This window comes from Pyrus communis, chromosome 13 (genome assembly GCF_041283825.1).
Source record: "Pyrus communis isolate YQ-2024b chromosome 13, ASM4128382v1, whole genome shotgun sequence".
NCBI lineage: Eukaryota > Viridiplantae > Streptophyta > Magnoliopsida > Rosales > Rosaceae > Pyrus > Pyrus communis.
The window spans coordinates 22,526,971-22,546,149 of NC_142577.1; the positions used below are offsets into that span (position 1 = coordinate 22,526,971).

Consider the following 19,179-nt stretch of genomic DNA (forward strand, 5'->3'; position numbering starts at 1 on the left):
TTTAGGTTTTAAATCGTTGATTTCAAGTGTTTAAATATGAATTATAATGGGTTTTGTACGGAAAATATATTTTGAAGAAGATGAAATTTATAGTTTGTTGTCATGGTTAGAGAAATAAAAAAAAAATTAAAAAATAAAAAAAAACTGAAAAGGAAAAAAATATGAAAATGGGAGGATCGGTATGAAGCTAGCGACTTAATTTGAACATAATAGCGACTCTTACGAACGAGGATCAGAAGCAACGTACCGATCGTATCCTTTTTTTATTTTTTTCCTCCTTTTTTTCTTTTTCCATTGAATATTTTTTTTCTTCCTACATTACTTTATTTAGATTGAAATTCCTTTAGACTAAGATTTATATCCTTGCTTTCATATTTTTTGACATGGATTTTCATCGAAAACACATTTTGTAGAACATGAAGATGATAGTTTGGTGTTGAGAAAAGCTAAAACTTAGAAAAATTAAAAAAATAAAATAAAATAAATGGTTTAGGTGCAGGGAGACGCAACCCAAACTCACGCCCAAGCCCAAACTCTTAGCTTTAGCAAATATTTTGTCTTGGAGGTAAGGAAAATATTGCAAGATCTTTGGACATGATGATACCGTTTATTAGGTCTCAAAACTATTTTTTATTGATTCTTAAAGTGGAAAATTACAAAAATATCTTTAAATTTAGGTTTTAAATCGTTGATTTCAAGTGTTTAAATATGAATTATAATGGGTTTTGTACGGAAAATATATTTTGAAGAAGATGAAATTTATAGTTTGTTGTTATGGTTAGAGAAATAAAAAAAAAAATAAAAAAGAAAAAAAAACTGAAAAGGAAAAAAATATGAAAATGGGAGGATCGGTATGAACCTAGCGACTTAGTTTGAACATACTAGCGACTCTTACGAAAGAGGATCAGAAGGAAAGTACCGATCGTATCCTTTTTTCTTTTTTTTTCCTCCTTTTTTTCTTTTTCCATTGAATATTTTTTTTCTTCGTACATTACTTTATTTAGATTGAAATTCCTTTAGATTAAGATTTATATCCTTGTTTTCATATTTTTTGACATGGATTTTCATCGAAAACACATTTTGTAGAACATGAAGATGCTAGTTTGGTGTTGAGAAAAGCAAAAACTTAGAAAAATTAAAAAAATGAAATAAAATAAATGGTTTAGGTGCAGGGAGACGCAACCCAAACTCACGCCCAAGCCCAAACTCTTAGCTTTAGCAAATATTTTGTCTTGGAGGTAAGGAAAATATTGCAAGATCTTTGGACATGATGATACCGTTTATTAGGTCTCAAAACTATTTTTTATTGATTCTTAAAGTGGAAAATTACAAAAATATCTTTAAATTTAGGTTTTAAATCGTTGATTTCAAGTGTTTAAATATGAATTATAATGGGTTTTGTACGGAAAATATATTTTGAAGAAGATGAAATTTATAGTTTGTTGTTATGGTTAGAGAAAAAGAAAAAAAAATTAAAAAAGAAAAAAAAACTGAAAAGGAAAAAAATATGAAAATGGGAGGATCGGTATGAAGCTAGCGACTTAATTTGAACATATTAGCGACTCTCACTAGCGAGGATCAGAAGCAAAGTACCGATCGGATCCTTTTTTTTTTTTTCCCTCCTTTTTTTCTTTTTCCATTGAATATTTTTTTTCTTCCTACATTACTTTATTTAGATTGAAATTCCTTTAGATTAAGATTTATATCCTTGTTTTCATATTTTTTGACATGGATTTTCATCGAAAACACATTTTGTAGAACATGAAGATGATAGTTTGGTGTTGAGAAAAGCAAAAACTTAGAAAAATTAAAAAAATAAAATAAAATAAATGGTTTAGGTGCAGGGAGACGCAACCCAAACTCACGCCCAAGTTCAAACTCTTGCCCTCGGGAAGGCCTAAGGCACAACAAAAGTAGTGGAGGCCCATGAGGTCTGGGTTTTAGCGGCGTGTGAATAATAACACCTTGAGTTCAATTGTTTAGGGGCGTGTGAATAATAACACACTAAGTTCACAACGCGTTTTAGTGCCCAGCGCACTTGAATTATTTTCCCTTGCAGCAACGTGGCGGAGAAATGTTATTTTTAAAGAATGGGTTAATGAATTAAAAGTTACAACTTTTGTGTGAATTTTATCATGTTTGATAGCAGCTTATAAATGCCCCAACCCCAGCAATCATACTTCATCCCGCCAACCATGGTTGACCCTTGAGATTAAAACTAAACCATACTCCCTATTAATAACGACCTATAAATGCCCACCCTCGACACCAATGCTTCATGCGGGTAACAACGGTCGAGCCATGGGATTAAAACTAAACCTATCCCCTATAAATGCCCTACCTTGACACCTATGGTTCGTACGACAAACCATGGCTTACTTGTGGGATTAAAACTAAACCATACCTCATTACCCCTATAAATGCCCTACCGCAACACAATTGGTTCATACGGGAAACAATGGTTGACCTGTGAGATTAAAAATAAACCCTACCCTATATTGATAGCGACTTATATATGCTCCACCTCTAACACCAATGCTTCGTGCGAGCAACAATGGTTGACCTCTGCACCTAGGATGCATTTGTTAGGCTGCCTCGTTTTGTGTGCCAAGTATTTTCGTGCGTTAATCTCACCTCGTTTAGCATGCATGAAGCACGCCTTGTTTTCCGTGCGTTGATCACAATTGGTTCATACGGGAAACAATGGTTGACCCGTGAGATTAAAACTAAACCCTACCCTATATTGATAATGACTTATATATGCTCCACCTCTGACAGCAATGCTTCGTGCAAGCAACAATGGTTAACCTATGCACCTGGGATCGCATTGTTTTGAATGCGTTAGGCTACCTCGTTTTACGTGCGAAGTATTTTTGTGCATTGATCTCACCTCATTTTGCGTGCACGAAACACATCTCGTTTTTCATGCGTTGAGCCTGCCTCATCTTATGCGCCAAATTTTCGTGCGCCCTATCTTTGCCAACACGAAACACAATCTTTGCCCGCACACGTGGCTGACTATGATTCTATTTTCTTGAGTCCCTTCTTCCCTTGGTCAAACAAAAGTTAGAAAGTTAGAACCGTGCATAGTCATCACCTTTGTCTTCTAGCTTCTGGATAACTTTGAGGAAATATTCTGTTGGAGTATTGTGGTCGTTGATAAAAACTAAAAAGTTATATCTATGTTTGGAAGAGAAAAACTACAGAAAAAACAAAAAAACTAAAAAGATAAGCTATTGTATAACATTCTCAAAAAGAGAAAAATTCCGAAAAGATAAGGCATTCTCATGTGGGTGGGGTTGTTTCCCACTTGAAATCAATAGTGGGCCTACCCTTTGAGTCTATACATACAGTCCTCGCATTTGAGGATTTCTTTAAGGTATCCGTCGAGTTCATATATTGAGATACTTTAAAGAATTCTATTATGACCCATTGGTAGCCTTTTGTCTCTAATGTAAGGACTATACTGTTGTAGGAACTCCATTTAGGGTGCGTTTGTTGCACCGGACTGTCTCGGACTAGATTAGCTTCAGGGATTAAGCTGGACTGGCTTAGACTAGATTAAGCTGGACTAGTTTAGTGAAGCGTTTGGTGCAGTGTCGGACTAAGAAGTTGAATAATTATCTAACTCAAATATTATATTATTTTATCTATATTTATTAATATTTTATTATTAATTTATCATTTTATTTGTTTCTAGAATCATATATTCTTCTGTAAGGGCCAAAATCTTTTTATTTATTTATTCCTAAAATTATCTCTCTCTACCCTATTCCTCTTTTCCTCCGCCATTCTCCCTCTCATCTCCTTCTTTTTATTATGTTTCTCCATTTTTCCAAAATATTCTTCCTCTCTCTGCAACTTCTCCCTATTTTCTTCCGGCAACTATCTCCTTCCCCTCTCCTTTTTTTCCCTTCGTCCACTTTATCCCTAACCTCTCCCTCTTTTCCTTATGCAGAAGATTCGCATGGAGGATTCATCGGAGCTCTCCACACAGAGCCTCCTGATTTTCTCGAAAAATCTCAGGATTCTCTGGTGATTTTGCCTTTTTGTTTTGAATTTATGTGGGGATTTGCAGGTGCTTGAGCATTTGGTACGCTTTCGGTCCCGACTTGCGTCTGGGTTGCGCGCGAATGCGGAGATCGACGGCGAGCTTCTGGTGATGGTTGTTTGGTGGTTGCAACCATGACGATTTTGCTGAGAAAGAGAGTGAATTGAACGGAGAAGAAAGGAAGGGAATCAATGGATTGTTTTTCAGTTTTGTTTGAGGTCTGGGTTTAGGCTTTTGGGTGGCATAATGAAGGCCCAAGGGAGTGGGCAAAGGTGCGGATCAGAAGGGAGAGGGCGAAGGAGAAGGGAGACGACGAGGGATCAGCGGCGGGGGAGAGAACGGGACTAGCAGTCCGCTTGAAATCGAGGGGTCTCCTTAAGAACGTTTAGCGAAACGTTCAGTCGGGGCGAGTCCCCTTTAGTCCCATTAAACCTAATCCTTGTCCAGACCAAACAAGGGACTACAGTCTAGTCTAGTCCAGTCCCCCTTAATCCGGTCAAACAAACGCCCCCTTAGGGTTCCCATTGGAGATGCTTTTATATTTTTGCCAACGTTGTTATTAGCGGTTTTGATAACTTTACTCTTCAACGTTAGAATGTGAGCAACTCTGCCAGGTACACCCTAAAAACTAATTGGCAATGTTCCATAACATACTCAATTGAGATACAAGTGTTATAACAATGCTACAAAATTATCGGTTAAAAATTTGGTCAATTTGAGTATGCGACGAGCTGTAAACTCTTGTCTTTTTATAATGATGAAATATAAAATGCATTTAATGGTTAATTAAAATTCAACTATTTATCTAACTCGCTAACGTTATATATGTAATAAATAAATTCTAAACTTAAATTTCAAGTTTCTTGAAGCAATAATGGATGTTCAGGAGTCACCTTGGTGCAGTCGACCCTAGTGAGTCCTCGTCTAGCCGACAAAAAGAGTCACATGCTTAGGTGTTAGGACGCACAAATTCTGAAGGTAAAAATGGACCACAAGAACTGTGCCATGTGCAATTACGATAGGTCTCCATTCCTGATATGGATCTCATACGAATTCAAATAGTAAGAATCCTCACTTCTTAGTCATTTATTGTACATCGTTTGGTCAAAAATCATTTGAATTTTTTGATTTTAAATTAAACACGAATAGTACATGACGAAAATTGGCAGCACGATGTATGATGAACGGTTAGGATGTGAGGATCTGTAGAATCTCCACAAAGAGGATCCGGAGAGGATCTTTTTCCCTCCATTCCATGTCGATGTTGAGCCTATCTCCCACCTCTTAGTACGATTTTTCAATGTATTTATGGGTGGTACCCACTTTATAAATAATGAGATGAGTACTTCTATTCATACCATGTTTTTATACCACATTTCTATATCATCTAAGGTGGCATCTGATGTGGACAGCCACATCATTTGAAAAATTTGCAAAACTCAAGGAAATGAATAAGAAAGACTCATCGTTTACCACAATCATCATTTAATTAACTATTTTTTCTTAATTATTAGTTTATTAAACAATGAACTAAATTTAAAAATCTGATTAATTCAAATGATGTGGATGTCCACATAAAATGTCACCTAAGGTGGTATGAAAATGTGGTACAAAAACATGGTATGAATAGCATTACTCTAGTGAGATACTTGTGTCAAAAAGATTAACAACTTAAAAATAAAATTTTCCTCTATTTATGTAAAAACACATGATGTACATGCCGTATTTCAAGCACAATAAAAAATTTTATCCACCTCTTGGTGGAATTGTTGATGATAATAAATGACGAGGCATGCACAATTGATGCACATCATGCAGCCGTCGCCATTGCCACTTGTCACGCCTTAATTGTGCAAAATTCAATTCACATCGTATGTCCAATTTTTATGTTGGGCCATACTCATCGACAAACCTAAATTATTGTACATCTTTTCATCATTGCCAAAATACACAAAGCTCGTATAGGTGGCAAAATATTGTTGGGTTCGCTAATTTATAAAAAACAAATTTCATGACACGTGTATGCTGATATTTTGATATGGCGAGTGACAAATGGCCAAGGATCTGTTATCCCTAAAATGGTTTCTCCTTCTATGTCTCCTTTCTATTTATTTGACATGTGTCATCCACTTTAACAAAAGTTTACTTCTGTTAAGTTGTACTAACATTTGTCTACACACTTTGTGTGTATGAACACATTTTTTTAGAAAATGAGGAGAAAGGGAGAGAGAGAACGTGGGGGCAGTGGGAGGCTTTTGTTTTTGGTTTTTGGTTTTTTTTTTTTTTTTTTTTTTAATATTGGAGGTATTTTAATATCACCTATAGGTGAGGCTTCAATAAAAAACGGTAAAATTTGAACTTGTGAAATTACATTATTACCCATCATTTATTTTTGTGTGATAAAAGACTAAGTAGTCTTTTTATCCTCTTTTAGTTGAAAAAAATGATTTCACTAATTAATTAATAAAGATTGTAGTAAGTTCAGACAAAAAGAAATTCCCCAAAATACATGAGGAATGTCAAATTCTCGAGCAACCAGTGCCGCTAGCCAACCACCTCAACCGCCCCACCTCACCAACGACAACACCCTCGGTCTCAATTTGTATCTCTCCCTCCTTCTAAACTCCCGCTTCAGAGCCTAATCGATCCCCACGATATCCTTATCTCCTAATTCATCAAAAATTCAATTCAAATCGCCGGCTCCGATTCAGTTCGATTCAAATCAAATCGACGGATCTGGTTCAATTCAATTTAAATTGCCGGCTCTAGTTCAACTCAAATCAAATCACCGGCTCTGGTTCAATTAGATTCCAAACGACAATTTCGATTCAATTCAATTCCAACCTTTACCGATATATTTTTCATGGGACATCGTTTCCAGTTGTTCCTGGAACATGATTAGTTTTAGAGTGGACACCATCAATGAGAATTATGGCAACTTTTGGGATGGTTGGGGTGTTCCGCAAGTTTTTTTTTTTGGGGGGGGGGGGGGGTGCGGAGGCCAATGAAGATGAAAAAGTTGGGGAAATAGACAGTCTCGACCGCTTTGGCTTGACTTTTGGTATTTTGGAGGTTTTTTTTTATTATTTCTCAATAGAAAATAATAAAGCTTAACAAAAGTTAACCACTATTAAAGTGAAGGACACGTGTCAAACAAATAGAAATGAGACACAAAGGGAGACACCATTTTAGGGACAGCAGATCCTTGGCCGTCACAAATGCACATTGGGATCAAGTAATTCCTGGACCATCCGGAAGCCAAAAAATATGTATGTGAATGTCTTTCGAAAACCCTTTGAATGTTTGATATGAATTTCTTTTGTGCCCACCAAATGTTTCATGTAATGTCTGCTAGGCATATCTCGCAAGCACTCGGTAAGTTATGTTGAGATTACTTAACAAATTCTCTAGATAACATTCATCAAATTGTTTCATCATATGTCGATATATGTTTGTTAGATGCACAACCTGATTAGGCTTACAATAACAAGCCCACTAAGCGTTTGACAAATGACCGAATGAATATACTAAAATTTTTTGCACGCTTCATGCTCTGTTTTTATTCAAAACTTAGAATGACTCAAATTTTTCCTTACAATTAATTTTTTAAAAGTTCTCAAAATCAATTGAAAACATGGGTTACTCACAGTTTTTGTCAAAAAAAATGAAATTTTTAGTTTTAGGAAATAGTTTGTATGGGAATTAATAAAAATGTTGCAAGAACTTTGGATGTGATTTTATGACACACCCCGACCCGAAATGTCCACTAAGACTCCGAATCAAGCTGTGTTGGCTGACACCTGGAAGGTGACGAAGCCATAAAGTGTAGTGATGTGGAAAATGTGAATAAATTTAAACCTAAAAGTGCCTAGTTATAAGAGTGCCTAGTTATAAGAGTGCGCTATGAGCGAGAATGAACCCATTTTACACGTGATTACAGAGCATAAGTAAAGTACAGTAAGGTAAGATAAGGATTATACCATCATAGGTAGCCACCTATACTGGGATATGCCAACAATCCTCGTCGATAGGGAAGCTCAACTACTAAAACCTGGAAGGGCGAAAAACAGAAGGGTGAGTGGGCAAAAACAAAACTTTAGAAAACACATTTCTCTTTTCCCAAAAGTACTAACCCCTCTCAGTAAAACCCGTATAGTTTCTAGAAAATAATACTATGTTAGTATGAAAATTAGTGCACAAATGCAGTGACAATAAAAGCATGCCATGCCATGGTATCTCAGCAATAATAAATGTAAGTCAGGTGTGGATCAATCTAAACAATCATGCCAGTCGGAGTCACCTAATGTGACTTGTACGACGGAACCTATTGTTCATCAGTCTATGCTAGCACACAAGTCAGAGTCACCTAATGTGACATGTACGACAGGCTAAGTGTAATATTATACGCTCTAGTGCTACAATCATGTGAAGCTAGCGCTATGCGCGGGTCACCTACTAGTCGAAGTCACCTAGTGCTACCTGTACAACAGGCTAACACCTACTTGGATCCAAGGTAAGTGTGCAATGCAAGAGGTGAACATCACGTGAAGGCTGACCCTAGCCCAGGGCGGGAGCGCTAACACCAAGGTGCAGTAACGATAAGCTCTAAATGAATATATGCATGCTAATATAATGCAACCATTTCAATCACACACAACTCACCTGAACTTACCTGCGCCTCCCGTTGGATCATGTGGCATAATCACAATTCATAATAATGCATATTTAGATATAACTCAATCAAACCATGGCATGTTATGCATAAATCAATTTTAAAAACGTTTCTGGCAACCACAAAGTTTATACATATACATATATATATATATATATATATATATATATATATATAAACAAATGCCCACTCACAAATCATGTCGCCAAGTCCAACCTGCCTCGTAACATCAAGAATCCTTGCGATGCATTTCGCCAAGAAACGAAACCATTTAGGTAAATATGTAACTAATATATAAGTGTGTCTGCATACAAAGTACGGCTAATAAAGAAACTACTTTAAAACAGTCGAATTTAAAAAAAAAAAAAAAAAAAAAAAAAAAAAAAGGGCGGATTCTAGTTCTGGACATCGAAAAACCTAAGGAAGGACCTCGGGTTTTTTTTCCCCACGTGCCACCGTGCGTGACAGTCGGCAGCTCCGACTCGCCGGAAAATCCAATAACTCCAAAAATTCCTAAATTTTATAGGAATGAAGATCTCAATGAGAGGAACAACTTTCATACCTGTGACTAAAGCCAATTTGGTTAGGAAAAGCCCTAATTTTACTAAAACCCGTTGGAACCCTAGAAATAGGTGGTTCTTGATTTAACTCCAAACAGGCTCCGACGCCTTAACCAATGCATGAGCTTTATTCCTAAGGTTGAGGGAAGTCCATTGGTGGTGGTGTCAACGGTAATTGTTGTTAGAATCACTGAAAATAGGAGAAAACTGTCTGGACAACGTGGGTTTTGTGACAAATAGAAATGAGACACAAAGGTAGACACCATTTTAGGGACAGCAGATCCTTGGCCGTCACAAATGCACATTGGAATCAAGTAATTCTTGGACCATTCGGAAGCCAAAAAATATGTATGTGAATGTCTTTCGAAGACTCTTTGAATGTTTGATATGAATTTCTTTTGTGCCCACCAAATGTTTCATGTAATGTCTGCTAGGCATATCTCGCAAGCACTCAGTAAGTTATGTTGAGATTACTTAACAAATTCTCTTGATAACATTCATCAAATTGTTTCGTCATGTGTCGATATCTGTTTGTTAGATGCACAACCTGGTTTGAGTTACGATAACAAGTCCACTAAGTGTTTGACAAATGACCGAATGAATATACTAATTTTTTTTTTTGCACGCTTCACGCTCTGTTTTTATTCAAAACTTAGAATGACTCAAATTTTTCCTTACACTTAATTTTGTAAAAGTTCTCAAAATCAATTGAAAACATGGGTTACTCACAGTTTTTGTCAAAAAAAAAATGAAATTTTTAGTTTTAAGAAATAGTTTGTATGGGAATTAATAAAAATTTTGCAAGACCTTTGGATGTGATTTTATGACACACCCCGACCCGGAATGTCCACTAGGACTCCAAATCAAGCTGTGTTGGTCGACACCTGGAAGGTGATGAAGCCATAAAGTGTAGTGATGTGGAAAATGTGAATAAATTTAAACCTAAAAGTGCCTAGTTATAAGAGTGTGTTGTGAGCGAGAATGAACCCATTTCACACGTGATTACAGAGCATAAGTAAAGTACAGTAAGGTAAGATAAGGATTATACCATCACTACGTATACTGGGATTTGCCAAGAATCCTCGTCGATACGGAAGCTCAGCTACTAAAACCTGGTGGGGCGAAAAATAGAAGGGTGAGTGGGCAAAAACAAAACTTTAGAAAACACATTCTCTTTTCCCAAAAGTACTAACCCCTCTCAGTAAAACCCGTATAGTTTCTAGAAAATAATACTACGTAAGTATGAAAATCAGTGCACAGATGCAGTGACAATAAAACCATGCCATGCCATGGTATCTCAGCAATAATAAATGTAACACAGGTCGGAATCAATCTAAACAATTATGCCAGTTGGAGTCACCTAATGTGACCTGTACGACGAGACCTATTTTTCATCAGTCTATGCTAGAACACGAGTCGGAGTCACCTAATATGACCTGTATGACAGGCTAGGTGTAATATTATACGCTCTAGTGCTACAATCACGTGAAGCTAGCGTTATGCGCGGGTCACCTACGAGTTGAAGTCGCCTAGTATGACCTGTACAACCTACTTGGATCCGAGGTGAACGTGTGGTGCAAGAGGTGAACATCACGTGAAGGCTGGTCCTGGCCCGGGACAAGAGCACTGACATCGGGTACAGCAATGATAAGCTCTAAATGAATATATGCATGCTAATCTAATTCAACCATTTCAATCACACATAACTCACCTGAACTTACCTGCGCCTCCTGTAGGATCATGTAGCATAATCACAATTCATAATAATGCATATTTAGATATAACTCAATCGAACCATGGCATGCTATGCATAAATCAATTTTAAAAACGTTTCTCGCAACCACAAAGTTTATACATATATATATATATATATATACATATATATATATATATACATATATATATATATATATATATATACACAAATGCCCACTCAGAAATCATGTCGCCAAGTCAAACTCGCCTCGTAGCATCGAGAATCCTTGCTATGCATTTCGCCTAGAAACGAAACCATTTAGGTAAATACGTAACGTACTACTATATAAAAGCGTTTTTGTACAAAGTACGGCTAATAAAAAAACTATTTTAAAACAGTTGAATGTTGGAAAAAGGAGGGCGGATTCGAGTCCAGCACGTCGAAAAACCTAAGGAATGACCTCAGGTTTTTTCCCCCACGCGCCGCTGCGCGTGGCAGTCGGCAGCCTCGACTCGTCGGAAAATCCAACAACTCCAAAAATTTATATATCTTACAGGAATGAAGATCTCAATAAGAGGAACAACTTTCATACCTGTGACTAAGGCCAATTTGGTCGGGAAAAGCCCCAATTTCACTAAAACTCGTATAAACCGTTAAAATTGGTGGTTCTTGATTCGACTCCAAACAAGCTTTGATGCCTCAACCAATGCATAGGCTTTGTTCTTGAGGTTGAGGGGAGTCCATTGGTGGTGGTGTCGACGGCAATCGTTCTCGGAATCACCAAAAATGGGAGAAACATGTCTAGACAATCGTGGGTTTTGTGACTTCGATCTGTAACATTGAGTTAGAAATTTAAAAATCCAACACCACAGGACGTTGGGTTCGCCGAGAGCTTTCCATAGACACCGAAATCACCTTAAACGGACATTGGATGGAGGAGATATGACCGGGTCAAGGAACCGGGTTTGCAGGTTGGAAACGGATCAAGGTGATCCGGTGCACCTCTTCCCTCTCATTTCCCCTCCTTTGTGAGTCTATTTAGAGCCATAGACTTGGTATGTGTGTCTAAGTGTATGAGTTGGCAATATTTTGTGGTTTTAGAGTGTTTATTCACAAGGCTAAGAAGAATCTTAATCATTTGGTTACAATATTTTCTATTCAATTTTGTTCCAAATCTTCCAATGAGGTGAGAACATATGGATTTGAAATGCAAGTGCAGACGTGTTCCAAGATCTCCTTAACATCCAGAAGTAGCAGCCTTGATATGATTCCATTCTATATAAATGAAGGAGAAAAGATAAGGAAATAACACAGGAGGGAGAACAACTACACACCAGCAACAACAACATAGCCAGCAAGAAGAAGAGCCATTCACCCCCTTAAGATTACTTTCTACATTTCTTTTACATGTTGTTAAGGCCCTTAAGCCAAAATCGTGTATTGTAAATCTTCCATAAACAGTGAAATACAAATACAACCCTAATGGACGTAGCCAAATTGGTGAACCAATTAAATCTCCATGTTCCCTTGTCTAATTGCAATAAATTTGAGTTGAGCAAACCATTTATTAATAAAAAACTGAGTTTTTAATAGAAACTTAATGGAAAGGAGGATCGACTCAAGGAGCAATTGGTAAAATATTGCTTATCATTTACATTAAAGATTATTACTTTGTTGTTAATATTATGATTATATTACTCTTGTTACTAATCAAATTGATTTATGTTGAAGCTTACAGGCTTGTTAGATAAAATGTGAGTATTGATATCTATATGAACATGACATATACATATATTGTGAAAAGTCATTAATAAAGAGAAGGAAGTAAGAGTGTCTCCATATCGCTTTTGTTGGAAATGGACCACACACATCTATGTGAATGATTTCCAAAAGATCGCTTCTTCTTTTAGCTTTATTCTTGTTGGTTAAATTAGTGGTCTTGCCTTTAAAGCAATCTATGCAATCCTTGAAGTCATCAAGGTGAACATTTGACAACATACCATCCTTCTTAAGTCTCAACATTCTGTCTTTGGAGATATGCCCGAATCTTCAATGCCAATATCATTAGTGAGCATTCTCTTTGCTGCAGAACGCACAAAATTGAAACAATCATGATAATATGTACATTCAGTTTGCCAAAGGTCACCATTTGGGAAAGCATAGCCAATAGAACTATCAAACTAGTTCTTGAGATAAAATTTTATTTTATTGGCATCTCCAATATAAGAGAAACTATTTTTAACAAACTGAGTCACTGAAAACAAATTCCTTGTTAGTGAAGGTACATAAAGTACATTGTTCAATGTTAAAACATAACCAGATGACAGCTTCAACCATGACTTTATTTCCATTCCCAACATAAACATTATAGGATTCTCTACTTGTCTCCTTCTGGCTTTGAAATCCCTGCAAAGAATTCGTTATATGGGTAGAACATCTAGTGTCAAACCACCAAGTGTTTTGAGGTACAAAAACCATACTTGATTCCACAATAACAAAAACATCAAAAACAGTCATACCTTTCCTAATTAACCATGCCTTAAAAGCTGGGCAATTCTTCCTTAAATGATCAGTGGATTGACAATGATAACACTTTTTTAAAATGAGGTTTTTGAACCTGTAAACCAAGTGAGGTAGAGGCTCTAGTAGTTTTGATAGATACACCAGAACCTTTGAACTGTTTCTTGGGACCAATTGCATCATTTAGAGTGGTTCGAGATCCAGAGGGTTTGTTGCCCTTATAATTATCATTTTTGTTCCACACAATCATTTTCCCTTTGCCTTTGCCAGTATTGACAAGATTAGCCAGTTCCATTCTTTCAACTTTGGAATTCTTCAACCTCTCTTCCTCTTGACAACAGATGGCAATGAGTTCATTAACACTCCATGTTTCTTTCTGAGTGTTGTAGTTGACTTTGATTCGGTCATACTTTCCAGACAAAGAGTACAAAGCCATATGCACCATAAATTGATTAGTGATGCCAATTTCCATTGCATTCAGTTTGTAGGAAATGTTCACCATCTTCAACAAATGCTCACATACACTGCTTGACCTATCATGCTTGTTGTTGATGAGTGTAGAAAGTGACGCATCCACTTTTGCCTTGTCACACCTATTAAACTTCTCCTCAATCTTAGCTATATAGTCTTTGGCTATGTCACAACTAGATATGTCACCTCTGATGTGTTCTTCCATTGCATTCTGCATAATGAGAAGAGACATCTGATTGGCTCTTTCCCATTTGACAAAATGTTCCCTTTCTTCAGTAGTGCTTTCATTAACTAAAGCTATCGGTTGAGGAGTCTTGAAAGCAATGTTGAACTCAAGCATTCCCAAGTTCATTTCAATATGTTGCTTCCAAGTGTTGAAGTTGTTACCATTCAACTTCTCAATGTTAACAAGGTTAAGCATATTAAACTCTGCATCATGAGATATTTGGATTGAAAATTCATAAGTATTGTAAACAAGAATTAGTCTTAATTGTCTTGCCACTCTTAAACTATGAAACTAGTTACACCTTTAGGCAAGAAAATGTCCATAAAGCATATGAATGTCAACTTCATTGCATAGCCAAGTATAAGGGACATAATCTTATGTAATACTACACCTTTAGGCAAGAAGAATCACATGAGTACTTGATTTCATCACTCACTATACATCAATTCATAACAATCCCAGTAAATAAATCGCCTTGGAAATTTCTTAACTTGATAATATTATGAACTGCTATTTGAAGTACTCTTTATGAATGCATATAAATCTTTATACTTATTCGAACACTTTGGTGTAAGAGTTAAGTGAATTACATAATATCAGTACTCAAAATTCAACACATATTCCATACGCATATATTTATGAGATGTTGGTATATCATTTGCTGCAGTGCGCATTAGTGCAGACTCTATGATAATCTGAGCATGTCTTGAGTCTTATTGAAATAATATGAAGAACAATTATCAAAACATCAAAATTTAATTCTTAAAAATATGACTATATTTTGCTTTACAGATTGATGCATCTAGCATAAACCGATAATAAACATCAGGACATACTGGATCTCACAAATGTATTAACAGCAGGGGAAAGTTCATCATCATCACCACCATATATATATATATAGCATAATTAGGTTTGAATGGACCGGCTTTGATACTACATGTTGGCCTTAGTTTGAGATCGATACCATCAAACCCTTGCTATTTAATATTCAGTAAATCTACGCTGTGCATGGACATTAAATGAACATGCATTGACCCGAATTACTTGTATACAAGGCTGACAAACCTAACCTGAGTTTGCAGCCATCTTTAGCACTCGATGAGTTAATTCTTAGGAAAATGTTTAGCCTTTTCCTCTCTTGTGATCACATTAGGATTCTTTGGTTTTCAATGGAACAAACGAATCTATATGGAACAAAGGATAGATCACGGAGAAGAGGGACCAAGCATCACTATATATACATTGCAACTGCTTCCTCCCATTAAGTGAGCAGTTGCAATCAATTGTCAAAGAAACCATAACCGCATCATTCTAATTTCAAATTAGTTTCTTATATTTTCCCTTCAAATGGTTGTTATCCAGTCACAACCCTAAATAAAGTCTTACTTAATATATAGCTCATATTACTTGTGTTATTGCACGACTTGGTGCTTGATCATGCTCACTAAAGAAAACCTCACAAGAAACAATCCGTCCCCGCCGCTTCCATCAACTCCAATTTTCCGCCATACTTGTTTTGCCACTTCCCGATCATTCTGTTCCTCCACCTCTGCATTCCCTTTCATCCTTGCAGTTGCATCCTTGAACTTACCCGCACGACGATTTGCCTCTCTTTCATGTCACGTGGTCAGCCGGTCAGACGAAAGAATTCTTATACTTTCTAGGTCGTGTTACTTAGGTTTTATTTATCTAGATATAGAGTTTCTGTTTACTGTATAGAGCCCAAGAGCCATTTATCTGTTGATGGGTCCATCCCTCTCTGGGGTTTCCCCCCCTTATTGTGAGATGTGATGTGGGGAATTATTATCAATTGGGTCTTGTATTTTGGCCCTAAGATATGGTAATGATAATGTTGTTGAGAGGATGAATATCAGAGGAAAAAGGGAAATTTTGTATGTGCTTATAAATAACTGGGTTATTTCTATATTGCCAATTGATTTTATAGTGAAACCTTAACTTTTTTCATAGTATCAGAGCATGTTGTCTCATCTCTAAAACCCAACGGCCACACTTGTTCCACATCATCCGATTTGTATGTCCACGTGTTGGACTTGAAAATTTGTCACACGTAAGCAGGTGTGTTGAGAATATGACCCCCACATCAGGAAAATAAGGGATCTTACATATGCTTATAAGTGATTGAGCTAACTTGTATATTATCAATTAATTTTATGATGAAATTCCAATCTTGTTCAAGTGTGTGCTTACATATATTAGTATTTCTACATTAATAATGTATTGTATTGTAGTTACATTTAAGAAGTTTATATCTTCTCTCTTCTGAGTAATGTGCGGGGGTGTACATTTAATCAACTCAGCGTCGATCAAACCATATGAAACTCTTCCAAACTCACCCTTAGTTTAAGCTCCAGCGACACATAAATAAATAACCTTAAATAAATCTTAACAACAGTAGCAGGTAAGAAACAATCAGTCTCCACCGCTTCCATCAACTCCAATTTTCCGCCATACTTCTTTTGCCTCTTCCCGATCATTCTGTTCCTTCACCTCTGCTTTCCTTTTCATCCTTGCAGTTGCATCCTTGAACTTGCCCGCACGACGATTTGCCTCTGCGAATTATTGCTTTTCGTTTGGATTATAATTCCATAACATTCGACTGTGTTGATTTGATTGGGATTTGGAAATTTTGTACAGGAAACGAAGAATTTGACGTCCCTGCAAACCGCATTGCCTCCTGAACTTGCGAACAATGTGATCAGAGTTAGGGCTCGTTGGATATTGTTTTACTTTGAAAAAAAAGCTGATTCTGCTGTGCTGTGAGAATAAGCAGCTGTGAAATAAAGCAGTAGAGTGTTTGGCAAACCTTTTTGTAAAAGTGTTTTTGAAAAGAAAAAAAACAGTATTATAGTGTTTGGTAAACTTTTATGTAAAACAGATGTGAAAAAAAAACCGATTTTTCAAAGCTGGGTTTTGCAGCTTCTTGTTTTTGGCTTTTTTTCATCCAAAACTATGAAAAAAAAGCTGAAGCTGAATGTTTACCAAACACAAAAACAGCTCCCAGCTTTTTTTTATACCAGCTTTTTTCAGAATCACCTCAGTACCAAACTAGGTCTTAGTATCGAAAACGTCTTCACTTTCTTAGTATTTGTATACAAAAATTGTCGTTTTGTGTAACATTTGAAATTGCTTGCTTGCTTGCTGTTGTTTTTGTGTTTGTAGCTTTACCAGGAGTGCCTTCGAAGAGCTAAGTATGTTGGTCATCGGGTATGCAAATTCATTTTTTTGGTGATGAAGAATGTGTTTTGTTGTGATTTCTCAATGAGATCGAACGTAACTAAGTAGGAACATCAATCATAGTAGGCCGTTACGAAATTCGACTGGCATTTGCCAATTTGTTTGCTACCATCACACTGCTACGTGGTGTTATACTTAAGTCCATGTAGAATCAATCATTTCGTCAACTCATATTATAACATTTGGATTAGAACAACTCCCATGTGCCGGTGACACCATCAAGCTAAGTATCTAGTGCATGAAAAATACAATAACACATTATCTTCTTGGTGTTTTGTTTCGTTAATGATGCAGCAACACAATACAGAACTTGTCGTTGATATGGTGCGGGGGGAATTCAAAAAACATAAGCATGAGACGGACCCAGAAAAGATTCAAACTTTGAAGGATGAGTAAGCATCTAGCATCTGTGTTTGTCTGTTTATAGTATACACAAGGGTGATAAGGCTGTCAACCTTCATTTATAATATAATCGGTTCTTTATATATCCGTGCTAGTTTGTAACCGAATTGGATGATCAGTTCTCCAAATTACTGTCTTTTGATCGAATTCAATTCTCCAAAACATGCTCTCAATATGCATGCATTTCTTATTCAACTTCGTTGATGGAATCTGAATTTGTCTTCCTTGATATACAGCGCGGCGAGGGGACTCATAAACCATATACTGTTCGAGTCCGAGAAGATGTCCGGCCGAAAGTTCAGCAGCAAGAGCTAGGTCTTTTGATGCCAAGGTTTTTAATTTCCTTCTGAGATTCCAGTTTGTTGTATGGGATGAAGTTTTCGCAGTGAAATAAGCGATAACATTGTAAGCTTCAATGCTTTATCGCCTGTTTATGAATGGGAACTTTATCGAAAAGCTTCCGGTATTATTCATTTTAATGAAAAATCACATCTTTACACTAAAAAGTCAATCCTGGTATTATTCACTTTACTCTTTATTTTGTCCTTATCGTTAAAACTCAAAGTTTTCAATCCCTTTTCATTAGTTTTCCTTAGTTTCTTTGGAATTTGTGATGTGTGTTTCTTTCATCATTATTTGTTTCCATTCCGGATTTTTCGGCTGTTAGATCCTTGGTCAAAGGATCCAATGACCAAAATCTAACTGCCAAAAATCCCCTATAGTAGAATTTTGACAGGGAAATTTATACTCAGTTGTTTTTCTGCCGCAAGCTAATTAGGAATTCTCATTTTGAATCTTAAGATGGTTGGTAGTAATCTTGAAGATTAAAGAAGTGAAGTTTTACTCTTAATCTACAAAACCGTGTTGAAAAAATTGGCAGAACTCACTGTGACTCTGCAATTAGGAGAGAGACTTACATGCAACCAGAACGCTACAGTGACAATATCTGAAGCCTATCATAGAATCATGCATGCTAATAAGGTTTAACTTAATATCACATTATTGGTTCAGGATACTGCCACCTTAGCCTTGTAGTTGTGTTAGTTCTTCTCATCAATCAGGGAAAAAGGAATGAGTAGTATCCATGGGACCTAAAGTCCTCCTGAAGTTACGTAGAAAATGGTTCCCGCTGAGGTCCCAAGTCAAATGCCGTGAAAACTACAGCACACAACTTTATTTCCATGCAATTACAGACTAGGGACACATCCTTCTTACTTTGCCTCTCGAATGCATAAATGGTAACGCGAATCACGCTCTCTGGATAGCCTCCGCGCTCAGAGAGGGCAAAATTGGTTCCCGTGGTGTAAGAAAACTTAGAAAAGG

General features: G+C 36.6%; 3 protein-coding genes across 3 annotated transcripts in view; 2 read left to right on the plus strand and 1 right to left on the minus strand.

The window, feature by feature from the left end:
- The window catches only part of LOC137736441 (polygalacturonase At1g48100), a 35,003-nt gene extending 18,922 nt beyond the window's left edge, over positions 1 to 16,081 (plus strand). Inside the window, exon 7 of the transcript XR_015955307.1 lies at positions 15,846 to 16,081. The gene's annotated coding sequence lies outside the window, so the exon portion shown is untranslated. The remainder of the gene's footprint in view (positions 1 to 15,845) is intronic.
- On the minus strand, positions 12,995 to 15,285 carry LOC148691951 (uncharacterized). Its single transcript, XM_088683453.1, has 4 exons — positions 15,270 to 15,285; positions 13,597 to 14,399; positions 13,274 to 13,385; positions 12,995 to 13,062 (listed from the first exon to the last, which is right to left on the minus strand). The coding sequence occupies exons 1-4, from the start codon at positions 15,283 to 15,285 to the stop codon at positions 12,995 to 12,997; spliced, it is 999 nt and encodes a 332-aa protein (XP_088539579.1).
- Positions 16,082 to 16,830: 749 nt separating the features above from the next.
- LOC137736219 (uncharacterized) lies at positions 16,831 to 18,362 on the plus strand (the record flags this gene model as incomplete). The annotated part of the gene is made up of 4 exons (XM_068475535.2): positions 16,831 to 16,920; positions 17,380 to 17,424; positions 17,749 to 17,846; positions 18,093 to 18,362. Coding segments are annotated over 4 exons (312 nt in total), but the record flags the coding sequence as incomplete, so codon positions are not given.
- Positions 18,363 to 19,179: the final 817 nt, after the last annotated feature.